We start from the raw sequence: 16,339 nt of genomic DNA, 5'->3' as shown, positions 1-16,339 counted from the left end.
AGAACATTAATTAAGGTATCAGTACGCGCACTCCTTGTTAGTGGCACAACATGGGGGTACATCCACATAGGATAAAGTAACCTAGTTGTTCTTTGATATTTTTTTAATTTATTTAACCTTTATTTAACTATATACAGACATTACAGATATACAGACATTGCAGACGATAATTGTTGGTACACAAAGACTGAGATAAAAAAAAAACATTAATATATATACGAGCACCAGAATCACGTTCTCTTTAGAATTTATAATATAGGCATTTACAAGTCAGACTAAAAATGGTTATAGTTCGATAAATCTGTGTTGCAACAGCGCTCTCTGCCGCCGCTCAAATAACCGAAGACAGTCAAAACATGCGTATGTCATTGCTACTTTTCTATTGGCTGCTTTCATTCACGTGATCAAAACATAATCATGGCGGCCTCCGCTGGAGTCCGGTCGAGCGTGGGGCTGACTTTGAGACTTTCAAGAGTTATACCAGATTGTAGCAAATGTCCTTTCAACAGGTTGAATAGTTATTTGAATGGTATAGCTAGTTCGTCGAATGTTGATCGTTTTCGGACGTTGAACCGACACTTGCAGACATCCAAAAGTGAGTTGGTCGGTTGCTAACACTTGGATTGCTATCTAACGTTAGCTAATTGTTCAGCTTCCATCACACCAATTCATGTATATAAATTTAGTGCTAGACAGGTGCTAACAAGTTAGTTAGCTATGTCTAAGAACATCGTAACTAGGTACTATTAGTAAGGATCCCGAGTGGCGCAGCGGTCTAAGGCACTGCATTTCGGTTGCACCCTGGTTCGATTCCAGGCTGTATCACAACCGGCCGTGATTGGGATTTGGGAGTCCCATAGGGCGGCGAACAACAAAACAATCCGATTTTGGCAGGTGTAGGCCGTCATTGTAAATAATCAGTTGTTTTTAACTTACTTGCCTAGTTAAATAAAGGTTACATAAAATTGCACCCACATTGTGAATAACATAGCAAGACAATCATGGTATCTGTTGCTAAGAATGTTTGATAAGTTGTGTAACTGATCTCCAAAGCTGCTAATTCTCTGTAACTAAGTTGGTCTCAAAGTCGTACAGTAAGTAAGAGGAAATGGAACTGAATGTCAACCGTCCTTGTTTTTTTGTGAAGGTCTGTACCAAAGTGAGGTGGGTGCAAGTGCAGAAGACCCCCAAGAAGATGTGTAAGTAACTACTTTGCCAGTGCATCATTTAGCTAGCTAATTGATTTTTAGCAATTTATGTCTTTGCCATTTTGACTCCATTACAGTACATAAATGGTCAGGTTAGTAACCCTAACCCTTATGCAGACAAACTCAAGGGGATATACATACTTTGTTACTGATTTGCCTTAATGTCTTTTGAGTGCATCATGCATTTATCACTTGCATTGTCATTTGTGAACTATGAGTTTTTAATATTGTTGTTTTTGGTCTGCTCTTAGGGTGAATGTGGTGTACATAGATAGATCAGGAAAGAGGATTCCAGTGAAGGCTAAAGTGGGAGACAATGCAATGTACCTGGCCCATAGGCACAACATTGAACTGGAAGGTGAGTGCTAATAGGGTTTGTGATGATGTCCTGAGAGAATTCAGGTCAAAAGTTGGTGATTGATTCCTCCATGATTGTATTCATGAACACTTTATTTTATACCTTTATTTAACTAGGCAAGTCAAATTCTTATTTTACAATGACGGCCTACACCGGCCAAACCCGGACAGCGCTGGGCCAATTGTGCACCGCTCTATGGGACTCCCAATCACGGCCGGTTGTGATACAGCCTGGATTCAAACCAGGGTGTCTGTAGTGACGCTTCTAGCACTGAGACGTACTGCCTTAGACCGCTGCGCCACCCGGGAGCCACACTTACATCTTGTTTCTTTCTCCCTGTCCATGCGTGATTTTAAGGAGCTTGCGAGGCGTCACTAGCTTGCTCAACGTGCCACGTGTATGTGAACAGAGCCCATGTCGACAAGCTACCAGAGCCTGACGAAAGGTATGAGATTGTTTTATTATAAGATATGCCATAGTCCATGAGAGCTCATGTCATTGCACATCTTATGGTTGTACATTGCCCCTGTCAAATAAACACATACAATAAAACCCAAAACTTTCTTCATTGTCAACAAGATTGACTCTTATAATGCAATGCAAATCAATGGCTTCTATTTGATTCTTCTCATCCCAGAGAGGATGACATGCTGGACATGGCCCCAGCGCTACAGGAGAACTCCAGACTTGGCTGTCAGATCATCCTCACCCAGGAGCTGGAGGGCATTGAGCTTACCCTGCCTAAGGTCACCAGGAACTTCTACGTGGACGGCCATGTTCCCAAACCACACTGAGGACACTACACTCCACACTAGCACCCTACTTAGTGTGAAGCAATGTATTGGGCATGGATGTTTACACTCCACACTAGCACCCTACTTAGTGTGAAGCAACGTATTGGGCATGCATTCTAAGTAGTATGCTAGTATGGATGTTGGAACACGGCCCCTCAGGACTGAGTTGTAAGAGAGAGAGTTGCATTCTTTGAACTGTCGGCAGATATAAAGAGGTGAGCTGGGATAGAGGAGGCTTGAAGGATCCCCCACAAGTCAAGAATGCTCTTACATATCCACATCTGTGTGACGAAGACAAAAGCTATATACCAGTCACTGGCTGCATTTAGACAGCGCCCCTGATGGGATTGGTCAAAAAATATCCGAATTGGGCTGCCTGTGTAAACGCAGCCTCTGAAGTGTGTTGTATTTGGCTCACACTGAAAGTAATGCTGATTGTGGAAGAGTTAGATGGTTTTCAGCATTGATGTATAAATATGTCATGTGTATAGAAGAGTTCTCAGGCCAAGATTGAGATGTCTATCAAACCATTCAATGTCACAAACAGTTTTGTTTCATAGTAACCTGATTCAGCATTTCAGAAAGGCCTGTCATTGCTACGCAAAGGACAACTTTGTGTCCTTGAATAGAACATTCCATGTTACAACTCATTTACAAAGGTCAAGATACACACATCTCAGGTGGAGCTTCCAAATAGTCATCAGTCTCTACAATAACAGCACTCACATACAGCTAATTAACAGTATGTTATGTGTACGTATACATAGCTTTCACCATTATATCTACTTATGGCCAGTTTCTAGGAATTTTACTGTTGTGGGTGTGTGGTGACTAGTCAAGACCTTAACAAGCCCCTCCACATCAAGCCTGTCAGGAATCATTAACCGTCTCTGATGTAGCACTTTTGCAGTATGTTTTGTAAGCAGAGGGCAGCTTGAGATCGATTGGAATGGAAAGGGTTGAATCTGTTAGATAACTGATGACGCCAAGGAGATACTTGGCCTGCATTCACACAGACAGCCTCATTTTGATATTTTTTCCAATCACAGATCTTTGCACATCAAAGCTGATCTGATTGTTCAAAATGCAGCCTAAACCATTTTACACTGACAGGTGCATTTTGTCCAATTCCCAAGTCATTTCTGTTTCTGTCCATCCATACCAAGTAATGATTTGCCTTGTCATTTCACCGTTAGTAGTCTCATAACTGTCCATCAAAAAACACCTGTATCCAGTATTAGTTGGCTCCTTTACAAACCTGGAATGCTTTCACTTGTACTGTATTTAATTTGTCTATCATACGCACAAAACATGTAGGTGTAATTTGTATATATGGTATATCTCAAATTTGCAAGTCTATTTTAGATTTGTGCAATAAAAATACCAAAAGTTTGTACTAGTCTGTCTTAAGCCCTATGCTTTTAAAAAACCACACTGAAGGCAATTGAACACCACAAGTGCAGTATTCAACACCAGTCCTTGAGAGCAGTTTAAATCCTCAAAACCCAGGAATTGGAAACCAATTGCATAATCGGCCAATTAGCAATATCATACAAGGGTCAAGAAAACCACCTCTGGCCCTTTGAGGACTGACTTCGAATACCACTGCTAAAATGGTTGCGGTTAGGCTGCCCAATTCAGATATTGGTCTTTTGACCCATCACAGATCTTTTCCCTAGCTGATCTGATGGGTCAAAACACCAATTAGCAAAGAATCATCAGAATTGAGCTGCCTGTCTAAACAGCCAATGTGTCACTGCTAAATACTGATACGTTGTATTTGTTTTGTGTGGGAGATCATTTTAAATGGTTCAAGATAAAGCATCGCAAGTCAAACTCAACAGTAGGCCTACAATTTGTACCAAGAACCTCACGTGTTTTGTAATGGATGACTATTCTTACAAAGCATTAGTAGCCTATTTACCTGTATGTAAAAACGTTTTATATATACAGAAGAAACCGAGGCGCCACAAGGCCGACAATTCGGGAAAATCCAGAACGCAAGTCACTCAACCCACACTTTTATGTGTTTATGCAGGCCAATCAACTTCAATCACAGACATCTGTGGCATCCTGTAGGCCTAACAACAAGTGCATTGCGGCAACGTGACTATCAATTTCCTGAAGCTAGTGATCAAATTGGGGGAAATAACTATTGTCATCTCTCTCAAGACAGATTCAGTGAGAAAACCAAGGGTGAGTCTGCATGTTGGCCCTGATCGCCTTGGTAAGAGACTGTACCGTGATCACCAACGTGATCAGGGCATTACACAATCAAGCGATTGAACTCGATAGTTTCAATAACTATTTAATCCGATCGATCAAAGGGATCTCATATAATTCGATTTTTTTATTTAAATACTTGATATTTTCTAAGGTAGGATGTGGAGATATTGTGTGGCAGAAAAGTTCTTATTCAAACGCACGGCCTCAGCGTGCCCTCAGACTGAGCAGTGAGCTCGAGCAAGACGTGTCATCCTCATTCAGAACGTCTATCAAATAGTAGAATGCAGATGGTTACGTTTTGAGGAGAAATTAATACAATTTGACAAAGTAAGTGTGTATAGAATGTCATTGTAGGCTTACTCATTATTTGCTAAAGACTTTCAAAGGTTTGTTGGGCCATTAATTCTAGCTCTGCTCACGAAGCTAATTTGATTTTGACAGCTAATTCAGACTGTTCTAGAAGTTAACAGTAGTAGGCTACTAATAGGCTACTTTACAATCTTGAATTATTATAGTATAATGAAATCAACTATCATGTGTAATAATTGATTGTAATTGGTAAGTATTTGTTTTTATTTAGGAAGTGTGTATGTATGTATGTATATCTCTCTCTCCGGTCAAAAGTTTTAAACATTTACTCATTCAGGTGTTTTTCTTTATGTTTTACTATTTTCTACATTGTAGAATAAAGTGAAGACATCAACTATGAAATGACACATGGAATCATGTAGTAACCCAAAAAGTGTTAAACAAATCAAAATATATTTTATATTTGAGATTCTTCAAATAGCCACCCTTTCCCTTGATGACAGCTTTGCACACTCTTGGCATTCTCTCAACCAGCTTCACCTGGAATGCTTTTCCAACAGTCTTGAAGGAGTAACCACATTTGCTGAGCACTTGTTGGCTGCTTTTCCTTCACTCTGCGGTCCGACTCATCCCAAACCGTCTCAATTTGTTTGAGGTCGGGTGATGCAGCACTCCATCACTCTCCTTCTTGGTCAAATAGCCCTTAAACACCCTGGAGGTGGGTTTTGGGTCATTGTCCTGTTAAACAAACGATAGACCCCCTAAGCGCAAACCAGATGGGATGGCGTATTGCTGCAGAATGCTGTGGTAGCCATTGCTGGTTAAGTGTGCCTTGAATTCTAAATAAATCACAGACCGTGTCACCAGCAAAACACCATCACACCTCTTCCTCCATGCTTCACGGTGGGAACCACACAAGCGGAGATCATCCATTCACCTACTCTGCGTCTCACAAAGACACGGCAGTTGGAACCAAAAAACTCAAATTTGGACTCATCAGACCAAAGGACAGATTTCCACTGGTCTAATGTCCATTGCTCGTGTTTCTTGGCCCAAGCAAGTCTCTTCTTCTTATTGGTGTCCTTTAGTAGTGGTTTCTTGGCAGGAAATCGACCATGAAGACCTGATTCACGCAGTCTCCTCTGAACAGTTGATGTTGAGATGTGTCTGTTACTTGAACGCTGTGAAGCATTTATTTGGGCTGCAATCTGAGGTGCAGTTAACTCTAATGAACTTATCCTCTGCAGCAGAGGTAACTCTAATGAACTTATCCTCTGCAGCAGAGGTAACTCTAATGAACTTATCCTCTGCAGCAGAGGTAACTCTAATGAACTTATTCTCTGCAGCAGAGGTAACTCTAATGAACTTATCCTCTGCAGCACAGCAGAGGTAACTCTAATGAACTTATTCCTCTGCAGCAGAGGTAACTCTAATGAACTTATCCTCTGCAGCAGAGGTAACTCTAATGAACTTATCCTCTGCAGCAGAGGTAACTCTAATGAACTTATCCTCTGCAGCAGAGGTAACTCTAATGAACTTATCCTCTGCAGCAGAGGTAACTCTAATGAACTTATCCTCTGCAGCAGAGGTAACTCTAATGAGCTTATCCTCTGCAGCAGAGGTAACTCTAATGAGCTTATCCTCTGCAGCAGAGGTAACTTCTAATGAGCTTATCCTCTGCAGCAGAGGTAACTCTAATGAAGCTTATCCCTCTGCAGCAGAGGTAACTCTAATGAAGCTTATCCTCTGGCAGCAGAGGTAACTCTAATTGAGCTTATCCTCTGCAGCAGAGGTAACTCTAATGAACTTATCCTCTGCAGGCAGAGGTAACTCTAATGAGCTTATCCTCTGCAGCAGAGGTAACTCTAATGAGCTTATCCTCTGCAGCAGAGGTAACTCTAATTGAAGCTTATCCTCTGCAGCAGAGGTAACTCTAATGAACGACTTCCTCTGCAGCAGAGGTAACTCTAATGAACTTATTCTCTGCAGCAGAGGTAACTCTAATGAACTTATCCTCTGCAGCAGAGGTAACTCTAATGAGCTTATCCTCTGCAGCAGAGGTAACTCTAATGAGCTTATCCTCTGCAGCAGAGGTAACTCTAATGAGCTTATCCTCTGCAGCAGAGGTAACTCTAATGAACTTATCCTCTGCAGCAGAGGTAACTCTAATGAACTTATCCTCTGCAGCAGAGGTAACTCTAATGAACTTATCCTCTGCAGCAGAGGTAACTCTAATGAACTTATCCTCTGCAGCAGCGGTAACTCTAATGAACTTATCCTCTGCAGCAGAGGTAACTCTAATGAACTTATCCTCTGCAGCAGAGGTAACTCTGGGTACTTTGACTGGTACTGTATTCGGCTGATAACTTTAACAATAAAACATACTGTATTTACATTCAAACCTATATTGTCACGTAATAGTATAGTAAACACTTTCCAATTGTTTCCTTTCCACAAGATGGGCACAACGACATGAGCACAGGAGCCACCTACAGACCAGGCAGCCAAGGGACCATGGAAGATCCGGACACCCAGGAGGGCCTGCAGGTGTGTGTGCTGTGCGTGAGGTGGGTCAATATTATCTCAGTGTGTGGTTGAGTCTTCTTTCTTTTATTCTTCTTCAGGTGACACAGTCCACCATCCTCTACCTCATCCAAGAAACCACCAAGCTAGCAACTCCCACCCCTGTCCACAACCGCTCCATAGACTCAAAGCCTAAGACTTCACCTGTATCAACTGAAAGGTCTAAAAAGGATCAAGTGTCTGATCATAGACCTTATCCTCCTCAGCACAATTCCTCTCTCACGAGCATTCATAACCAGCCAAAAGATGACTTAGAACAATGTAGGAGACATACAAACTCAGTCCTGCCCAGTCGTCATAGTAGCAGCAGTCCGTGGGAGTTGATGAGCCTGATCAACATGCAGTGTGAGAGACTCCTCCAGTCAGACGACCAAGAGGAGGGAACCTCAGCTAGGGCTCTGTTGGTTCCTATAGACTCTGACGATCATCCTCCTGAAGGTGTGGGGTGCAGTAAGAACACTGTCCCTGTCTGCCCCACTCTAGTCAGTACCAGAGTGGATTCTCCCCATCATGTCAGGTCCAGGGGAGAGATGGGTCAGTTGGGTGGAGGTGGTTATTGCTCACCCACAAGTCCACGTACCAGTTCTCAGACATCACCGGATGTCAATGGCAGCTACAAAACTAAACCTGGTGTGGGAGCTTCAGACTCTGAGGTTGCGACGAACAAAGAAACAGGAGTCACATTTTGTCTTAACGGTGATGGATTGTCTGTGAGTGAAGAAAGCAGAAACATCCCCTGTGCCTTAATCCAAGAAGACGACACAGTGAAGGAGGCCCGTCCTGAGGCAAAAGACGGGCTGTCAGTTAAACATCCGTCTGTGTCATATATAAACCTGTTTGGGCAACCGCTTGTCCACAAGGTAGCTACAATTAAGGATGTGGCAAGTCTGTCACCTCCCTCCATAGACACCATGACATGCATACATCCAGGCCCAGAACAGCTGAACCTTAACATGACCCTGGACTTCAACTCAAACATATGTTTCACCTTTGACCCCAAGGAAGACATGCCACCAGCCCCGAACTCCCCTCATAATACTATGTTGCTCATATTGAACAGTGAAGCAGGGTCTGTGATTGTGAACGCAAAGTCAGTACAAGATGCCCGTTTTCCAGGCGTCAAAGCAGAGCTCCACGAAAGCTCCATGGAAGAGAACACAGACACAGTACAAGATACCAGTGTTATTACAGACTCTCCAATGGACCTCACCCAAAGGTGTATGGACATGGAGGATGACATGGCCACTATCCCCGCAGCCCCGAAGTGTCCCTCTCCGTCTAACCCCATGTGCAGGTCCACCAAGGCCCCCAGGAAGCAGCTCCATCCCAGCCGGAGTGTGGATGTTGGAGACCCAGACTTCCAGGGAGTGACGTTCCGGATGCAGACGGAGCTGGACGACAGCAGGGAGCAGTGTCGCCTTCTCATCACCTCCAAGAAGTACAGGTATGGGTGATGTCAGAGTATGCTTTGCTCTTTCTCCCCATAACTCAAATACACCTATTATTTAGAGCTGCCTTAGGTAATAAAAAGTATTATATGAAATTCAATTTGTATGTCACAAATTTCCCTATGAAGTATATTGTTGTAAAATATGTTCTCTACAAACAAACTGCTTTATAAAGGTGTCCGAGTGAAGAGCTCTTTAGTGGTCTGACCAGGAGGTCACTGAGAGCAGGCAGGTCCCGTTCATTCCAGAGTTCCATGAGGACCAGCAGCTCTGAAGAGAGCGACCACTCCTCCAGTGACTACCAATCTCTACCACTTTTCACCAGGAGGGGGCGCCACTACTGCACAAAACAATACCAGCGCTGTAGAAATAGGCAGAACACTACACTCTTAGAAAAAAGGGTTCATGAGAGGTTATTTGCAGCGACTGGATGTTGTGTAGAACTATGTCTACTCCAGTAATCCAGGAGGGGGTACCATTACAACACAAATCCAAACACTTTAACTAGAACCATAGACAGGTGGAATACATTTGATGAGGGGGAGTTTTAATGGAGGTATTTTGGGAAACTGCTGTGTAAACATCCTAAGACTTTAATGAGTAACGTAGTGTACAGTGTTAAGGGCAGGGTTGCAAGATCAGGTTGTGCTTTGGCACTCCCACTCACCGTGCACCTAGAAAGAAAACAGAATGAAAGAGAAGCCGCATACTGAGTCATTGAAACACGTCATTTCATTATTCTACAACATATTTAGCAGGATTATGGCACAAGGCCTATTTGTTTGTACTGATAGCCACTCCTTTCTCCCCATCAGAGAATAAGATCTGTGCCTCTTGCTGCACCACGAAGACTCCTCTGTGGCGAGATGCTGAGGACGGCACCCCGCTGTGTAACGCCTGTGGAATAAGGTGAGTCGCATTAAATACAGTGCATTATCAAGCACATCGTCACGGTCCAGAGTTTCTCCTGGTCAGGTCACGTGGCCATGAACTCTGACCCTGTGGTTATAGTAAATGTTGACAGTGACGTAGATGGTTTGATGACCACAATATCGCATAACCCTATATGTGAGCAGAATTAGGACTTGAAGGACACGTAAGGCCATCAATCAGTGTGACCTACAGTTGAAGTCGGAAGTTTACATACACTTAGGTTGGGGTCATTAAAACTCGTTTTTCAACCACTCCACAAATGTCTTGTTAACAAACTATAGTTTGGCAAGTCGGTTAGGACATCTACTTTGTGCATGACACAAGTAATTTTTTCAACAATTGTTTACAGACAGATTATTTCACTGTATCACAATTCCAGTGGGTCAGAAGTTTACAAACACTTAGTTGACTGTGCCTTTTAAAAGATTGGAAAATTCCAGAAAATTATGTCATGGCTTTAGAAGCTTCTGATAGGCTCATTGACATCATTTGAGTCAATTGGAGGTGTACCTGTGGATGTATTTCAAGGCCTACCTTCAAACTCAGTGCCTCTTTGCTTGACATCATGGGAAAATCAAAAGAAATCAGCCAAGACCTCAGAAAAAAATTGTCGAGCTCCAAGTCTGGTTCATCCTTGAGAGCAATTTCCAAACACCTGAAGGTACAACATTCATCTGTACAAACGATAGTACACAAGTATAAACACCATGGGACCACACAGCCGTCATACCGCTCAGGAAGGAGACGCGTTCTGTCTCCTAGAGATTAACGTACTTTGGTGCGAGAACTGCAAATCAATCCCAGAACAACAGCAAAGGACCTTGTGAAGATGCTGGAGGAAACCGGTACAAAAGTATCTATATCCACAGTAAAACGAGTCCTATATCGACATAACCTGAAAGGCCGCTCAGCAAGGAAGAGCCACTGCTCCAAAACTGCCATAAAAAATCCAGACTACAGTTTGCAACTGCACATGGGGACAAAGATTGTACTTTTTGGAGAAATGTCCTCTGGTCTGATGAAACAAAAATAGAACTGTTTGGTCATAATGACCATCGTTATGTTTGGAGGATAAAGGGGGAGGCTGAAGAACACCATCCCATCCGTGAAGCATGGGGGTGGCAGCATCATGTTGTGGGGGTGCTTTGCTGCAGGAGGGACTGGTGCACTTCACAAAATAGATGGCTTCATCAGGAAGGGAAATTAAGTGGATATATTGAAGCAACATCTCAAGACATCAGTCGTAAGTTAAAGCTTGGTTGCAAATGGGTCTTCCAAATGGACAATAACCCCAAGCATACTTCCAAAGTTGTGGGAAAATGGCTTAAGGACAACAAAGTCAAGGTATTGGAGTGGCCATCACAGAGCCCTGACCTCAAACCTATAGAAAATGTGTGGGCAGAACTGAAAAAGTGTGTGTGAGCAAGGAGGCATACCAATCTGACTCGGTTACACCAGCTCTGTCAGGAGGAATGGGCCAAAATTCACCCAACTTATTGTGGGAAGCTTGTGGAAGGCTACCCAAAATGTTTGACACAAGTTAAACAATTGAAACGCAATGCTCCCAAATACTAATTGAGTGTATGTAAACTTCTGACCCACTGGGAATGTGATGAAAGAAATAGAAGCTGAAATAAATCATTCTCTCTACTATTATTCTGACATTTCACATTCTTAAAATAAAGTGGTGATCCTAACTGACCTAAGACAGGGAATTTTTACTAGGATTAAATGTCAGTAATTGTGAAACTGAGTTTAAATGTATTTGGCTAAGGTGTATGTAAACTTCCGACTTCAAATGTATATCCCCTGTTATTCTCCTCCATGTCTACTTACTCCTCAGGTATAAGAAGTACAAGGTGCGCTGTCTGCAGTGTTGGCACATCCCTAGGAAGGAGGGCAACTCCAACTCGCGCTGCTTCAAATGTGGAAACTCATCACGGCTGGCTACGTCCCACCGCAAGCACTCTGCCTTGTAGGGGAAGGGAACACACTTAGGCCTTGGCATGAGGTCCTAGACACTGATACCACAGACAGTCTCCCTCCAGGTACATGGTAATTGGCCACACCTCCTGACTTTGCGACTCTTGGAGTTATTTGATCATTTATTACATCACATACTGTCATGGCGGGTCACGGTGTTGGCTGAGCCGTGGTGAGTCAGTCTGACGGGTCTGGCTGCTTTTAGCACTGTAGCGTGCGCTAGTCACTTTAGGAAGAATGAGTTCAATAGAAGAACAGTCTCCTGCTTGGAGGCTGCGTCTGTTGACAATAGACTGTCTGTGTCAGTGCACTACAAATGTAGTGCACTATACAGGAAATTGGGAGTCTCTGGCCAAAGGTAGTGCACTATAGGGACTAAGGACCCATGGCTCTGGCCAAAGACAGTGCCCTGCTTTACTGGGAATAGGTAGCCATTTAGGACTGTTTACTCCCCTTGTTTACTAGGCTTGACCTTGGTGCTATCCAGTTTGTATGTTACATTAAGTTCAATTAAGTTGAGTGATATATTATCTTTTGTTCTTGTTTAGTTTGTATTTTGTTTTTTAAATTTGTTTTTCTATTTGGTTGTTTCTGGACAGCCCTTAGCATTAACTGGCTGGATTAGAGATGAAGCAATTCCTTATCTTGACTGTTTCCTGTAAACAAAATAAACGTGTGTGTTTGGTGTGCACTTTTGGGTTTGGTGTGCATAAAATTCTTGTTAACATATCTTTTCCGCTTTGTTTTCATTGTATCTCTCAACCCTCTGAATGTGTGTGCCTACGACTTGGTCTAGAATGAGGAATATGAATTGATGCGGAACCATATTCATACTGATTTGTGAGAATTACTTCAGGGATGTTTCTATGCTTAAATTAAATGCAATTAGTGGGACTTTAAAATGTATCAAAATAAGAAAGAGGCAAGTTTAATATCAGAAACTGCTGCAGCAGGATTGAATACATGACCTGGCCTGTGCATTATTTTGTGCCTGTAGTGAAACGGCTCTTTTATTTTGCCGAGGTCTTTTTTTCAAATCAGAAAAGTGCATAATCCATTCTGAAATAATAACCACACAGTATTTGCCATGTGCTTGGCCACCCACTTGCGTTATCTGCTGATTTTGGGATCTGCTGGAAATATTGGAATTCTCATTAAGTATTTAGTGTAGACCAGTTTTAAATTAAAATCTGGCGACTGCTAGCTTGTCTTTCACATGTATAGTAGATAAGTAGCCTATCATAACATTTAGTTAAATAATATATTATTCGTTATAGCTGGCCATAAACAAAATGGAAAGAATGGCTAATACATGATGAATTTTAATTGATTATACGATATCGAGTTAGCTAGTGTCTTTAACACCCTTACAATGTTTATGCATTACTGCAAAGAGACCACACGTAAAAGCGCAGCACTGGCACCGAAGTAATTTTGTCCTAGCTCTCCAGCTTCATTCATTTTTACTTTCAGAAAACAATACATTTTGAACCATATTTGACTCTCGAGTGAAATAAAAGCCATCATAAAAGGATGCTATGGATCGAGAACTGGTTAGGATTGGCATTTGTTGTGGTAGACAGATTCTATTAAAATAAAGGGCTGTAGGTATTCAATAATGGTTTTACAAATGGGAAAACGGGATATATTCTCGGGATATATTCTAGAGTCCTGTTATCTGTTAAACTGACAATAGTTCCCCCATCAAATGATTTACAATCAGGCTTCTGATTTGAGTACAACAAAGTGCATTTTTATTGAGTGGATGACAACAAGCCTCAAAGACTAAGTGTAGCCTATGTCCTAATGTGCCATTGTGTGTTGGACATAAAGTTGTCTAATGGCCTCTGCTTTATTCCATACGTTAGTTCTCCCCAAGATCAAAAACACGTTTGTAGGCCTAATGATTGTTGTGACTGCTTGTGATGGATGTTTACTTTAGTAAGTCTTTGTCGTAATTATTTTCAGGACTGAAGAGAAAGAGCAGCAGGAGGAGGGGGGTGAAAAGTATTTTGGTGCAGCTGTTTTTTTTTTTTTTTTTTGTTAATGAAAAGCGAAAAGGCAGGAGGCAGGCCCGTCGCGTGTGTCGGCTCTGGCTGGTGTCCGACCCGAGGCTTCTCATCTCGCCTGTTGGCGCATGCAGGTGGCACCGGACCCGCGAGAGGATTATGACCCTGGAAGGAGAGCTCGAGCTCATGGAGAGGGCAGATATCGATGTGGAGGGACAAGGGAACAAAGCTACACGGAACCAGGGGTATGTATCTTTGACCAAAGAAGACCGGGCCGATTTGGAGCAGCAACGCGCTGCGTCCCTGTCTCCAAAACAGCCAGCGAAGGATACGGAGGAGGAGGGTGACTTTACGCCAAAGTGCACAGAGAGAATCGCTGCCTCGGTGAAACCTCCGTACTCCTACATCGCTCTTATCACCATGGCAATCCTCCAGAGCCCGAAGAAAAGACTGACTCTCTCGGAGATATGTGACTTCATCAGCCAGCGCTTCACGTATTACCGGGAGAAGTTCCCCGCGTGGCAGAACTCCATCCGTCACAACTTGTCCCTCAACGACTGCTTCGTCAAAATGCCCCGGGAGCCCGGTAACCCCGGGAAGGGGAACTACTGGACGTTAGACCCTATGTCGTCTCATATGTTCGAGAACGGGAGCTTCCTACGGCGGAGGAAACGTTTCAAACGGCAGAATTACCGATTTGGGATGATGGACACCTGGTGCCCGCTCGAGCGCAGCAGCGTGCTCCCTGGATTTTCCTTCTACGGGGCGAACGGAATAGGGCCGTGTCATTTTCAGGTACCCGGTTTGGAATTGTACCATCACTTGGGCATCGAACATCATTCTGTTTCTAACCAAAGCATCCCACCAGTGAGCAGCATCTTGCCCGCGCTCTCCTCACTTTTATCAAGGAATTCGAACATTGTCCAAAAGACGTTTCTTACACCTCCGTCTCTTAGCTTTGAGAATTTCGAAACGACGCACCGCTCAGCCTCCACAGTGGCCCAAGCTTTGGTCCCCGGATCTTCATTTCTGTCCCCGGCCTCGCTCCATTCGATGGGCGCTCCGCATCTCTGGAGCTTTCATCCCGAGTACCACAAACTGCGCTCTCTCCCCAACTCCAGCCGTATAGCAAATGAACTCTTGCAGCAACTTGGTGACAAATAGCTTAATCAATAGTGTTTTCTGTATTGACGTGGATTCATCAGGGAAAACCACCTTTCATAGATTTGTATCTATTCAATTTAATAAATGCTTCAAATGAAAAAATCTATATGTTTTGAAGATGTCAATTGAGTCAAAATGTCTAACAATGTTAGTGGCCAACCCAAAAAATATGTTTTGCAATATAAATGTTTGAGGCCTATATTTTGTGTAAATAAGCACTTTATAATGATATGTTTTCATTTGATTTATAACGACATTTGGCAACTTATCATTAATTGCAATGTTGAAAACAACACAGAATTTAAAAAATCAAATCATAGCAAAAAACATTTTGTAATTGAACATGTCAGATTTATTATGCAACTCGTCTTGATTCACTGTCGCAGAACCTCTCAGAATTAGCCTAATCTAGCATATGCGCCAATCTTGCCAGTGGCAAATGTAATCTCTATACTTTGAAAATGTTATATTTTGCCTTATCTATCTTTAAGGCGAAGTGTGTTTTCCTACACTACAATCAATAACACACAAAATATTTGGAGCGCAAACTATGTGGAGCCCTGAAACATAAAAACACGAGTTTTCAATAGCCTTTTATTTTGAAAGGTGCTGGTCTTATTTTTGTTTAAGTTGACAATATTTGGTTTGATTGACTGGCGTTATAATTTTACAAATTACCATTTGAAAATGTTTAATTCAGTAGTTTAATTTCTGCTACATTTGGCCATGCCTGCGTGGCAGAAAATATGAGCTTCACCTGCTTGTGCACGCGAGTGGAAACCGTTTAAATGTGACGACATTGAGTTTATTTTATTTTATTCTTCGTGTCAACGTGTGATTGATTTCCACATCAAGTGTTGTTGTTTTAAAGCTGTAATGTATATGCAAGATTTCACAGTGCACACACACATCTGCCCATTCTTCATCTCTCGCTCGAGTTTCTCTGTATGCGTGTGTGTGTGAATCTGTGCGTGGCCTGCACCCCTACATGTGTTAGAAAGAAGGCATTCCACTGTCAAAACGAACGCCTTCGTATTATAAAGGCCTACAGTTCCAAATCCGGCACGCTAAATAAATTATGAAACATCTGCTTGTTCTGTAATGTTGTTACACGATTAATCAGACGCATCTAGAGAGATCCAGCCTACATTAAACATCACATTGTTATATTGAGTGTAATGTGCAATTGTTTACTTCAATGTAGCCTATATTTGTCTGTGTCTATAGATTCTGTGTGCTGCATAGTTCGTTTTGTTTTGGACTTGGTCTGTAGTGTTTACCATATGCCTGCCTCTCCGTTGCAGAAAGACCCATGTCAGCATTA

The 16,339-nt window shown here is 42.6% G+C and overlaps 3 protein-coding genes across 3 annotated transcripts; all 3 read left to right on the top strand.

The window, feature by feature from the left end:
• The first annotated feature begins 417 nt into the window (after positions 1-417).
• Positions 418-3,752, top strand: fdx2 (ferredoxin 2). Its single transcript, XM_038979102.1, has 5 exons — positions 418-595; positions 1,148-1,199; positions 1,460-1,566; positions 1,924-2,011; positions 2,204-3,752. The coding sequence occupies exons 1-5, from the start codon at positions 418-420 to the stop codon at positions 2,358-2,360; spliced, it is 582 nt and encodes a 193-aa protein (XP_038835030.1). The 3' UTR covers positions 2,361-3,752.
• Positions 2,482-12,533, top strand: zglp1 (zinc finger GATA like protein 1). Its single transcript, XM_038978577.1, has 6 exons — positions 2,482-2,575; positions 4,399-4,556; positions 7,354-7,442; positions 7,520-8,922; positions 9,650-9,835; positions 11,703-12,533. Exons 3-6 carry the CDS (start codon positions 7,368-7,370, stop codon positions 11,836-11,838), a joined length of 1,800 nt encoding a protein of 599 aa, XP_038834505.1. The 5' UTR covers positions 2,482-2,575; positions 4,399-4,556; positions 7,354-7,367; the 3' UTR covers positions 11,839-12,533.
• Positions 12,534-14,010: 1,477 nt separating this feature from the next.
• Positions 14,011-15,015, top strand: LOC120032471 (forkhead box protein D3-B-like). The gene has a single exon (XM_038978576.1). The coding sequence runs from the start codon at positions 14,011-14,013 to the stop codon at positions 15,013-15,015; it is 1,005 nt and encodes a 334-aa protein (XP_038834504.1).
• The last annotated feature ends 1,324 nt before the right edge of the window (positions 15,016-16,339 follow it).

Source organism: Salvelinus namaycush, chromosome 39 (assembly GCF_016432855.1).
Source record: "Salvelinus namaycush isolate Seneca chromosome 39, SaNama_1.0, whole genome shotgun sequence".
NCBI lineage: Eukaryota > Metazoa > Chordata > Actinopteri > Salmoniformes > Salmonidae > Salvelinus > Salvelinus namaycush.
The sequence above is the reverse complement of the archived record's forward strand: the minus strand, read 5'-3'. Positions and strand labels throughout refer to the sequence as shown.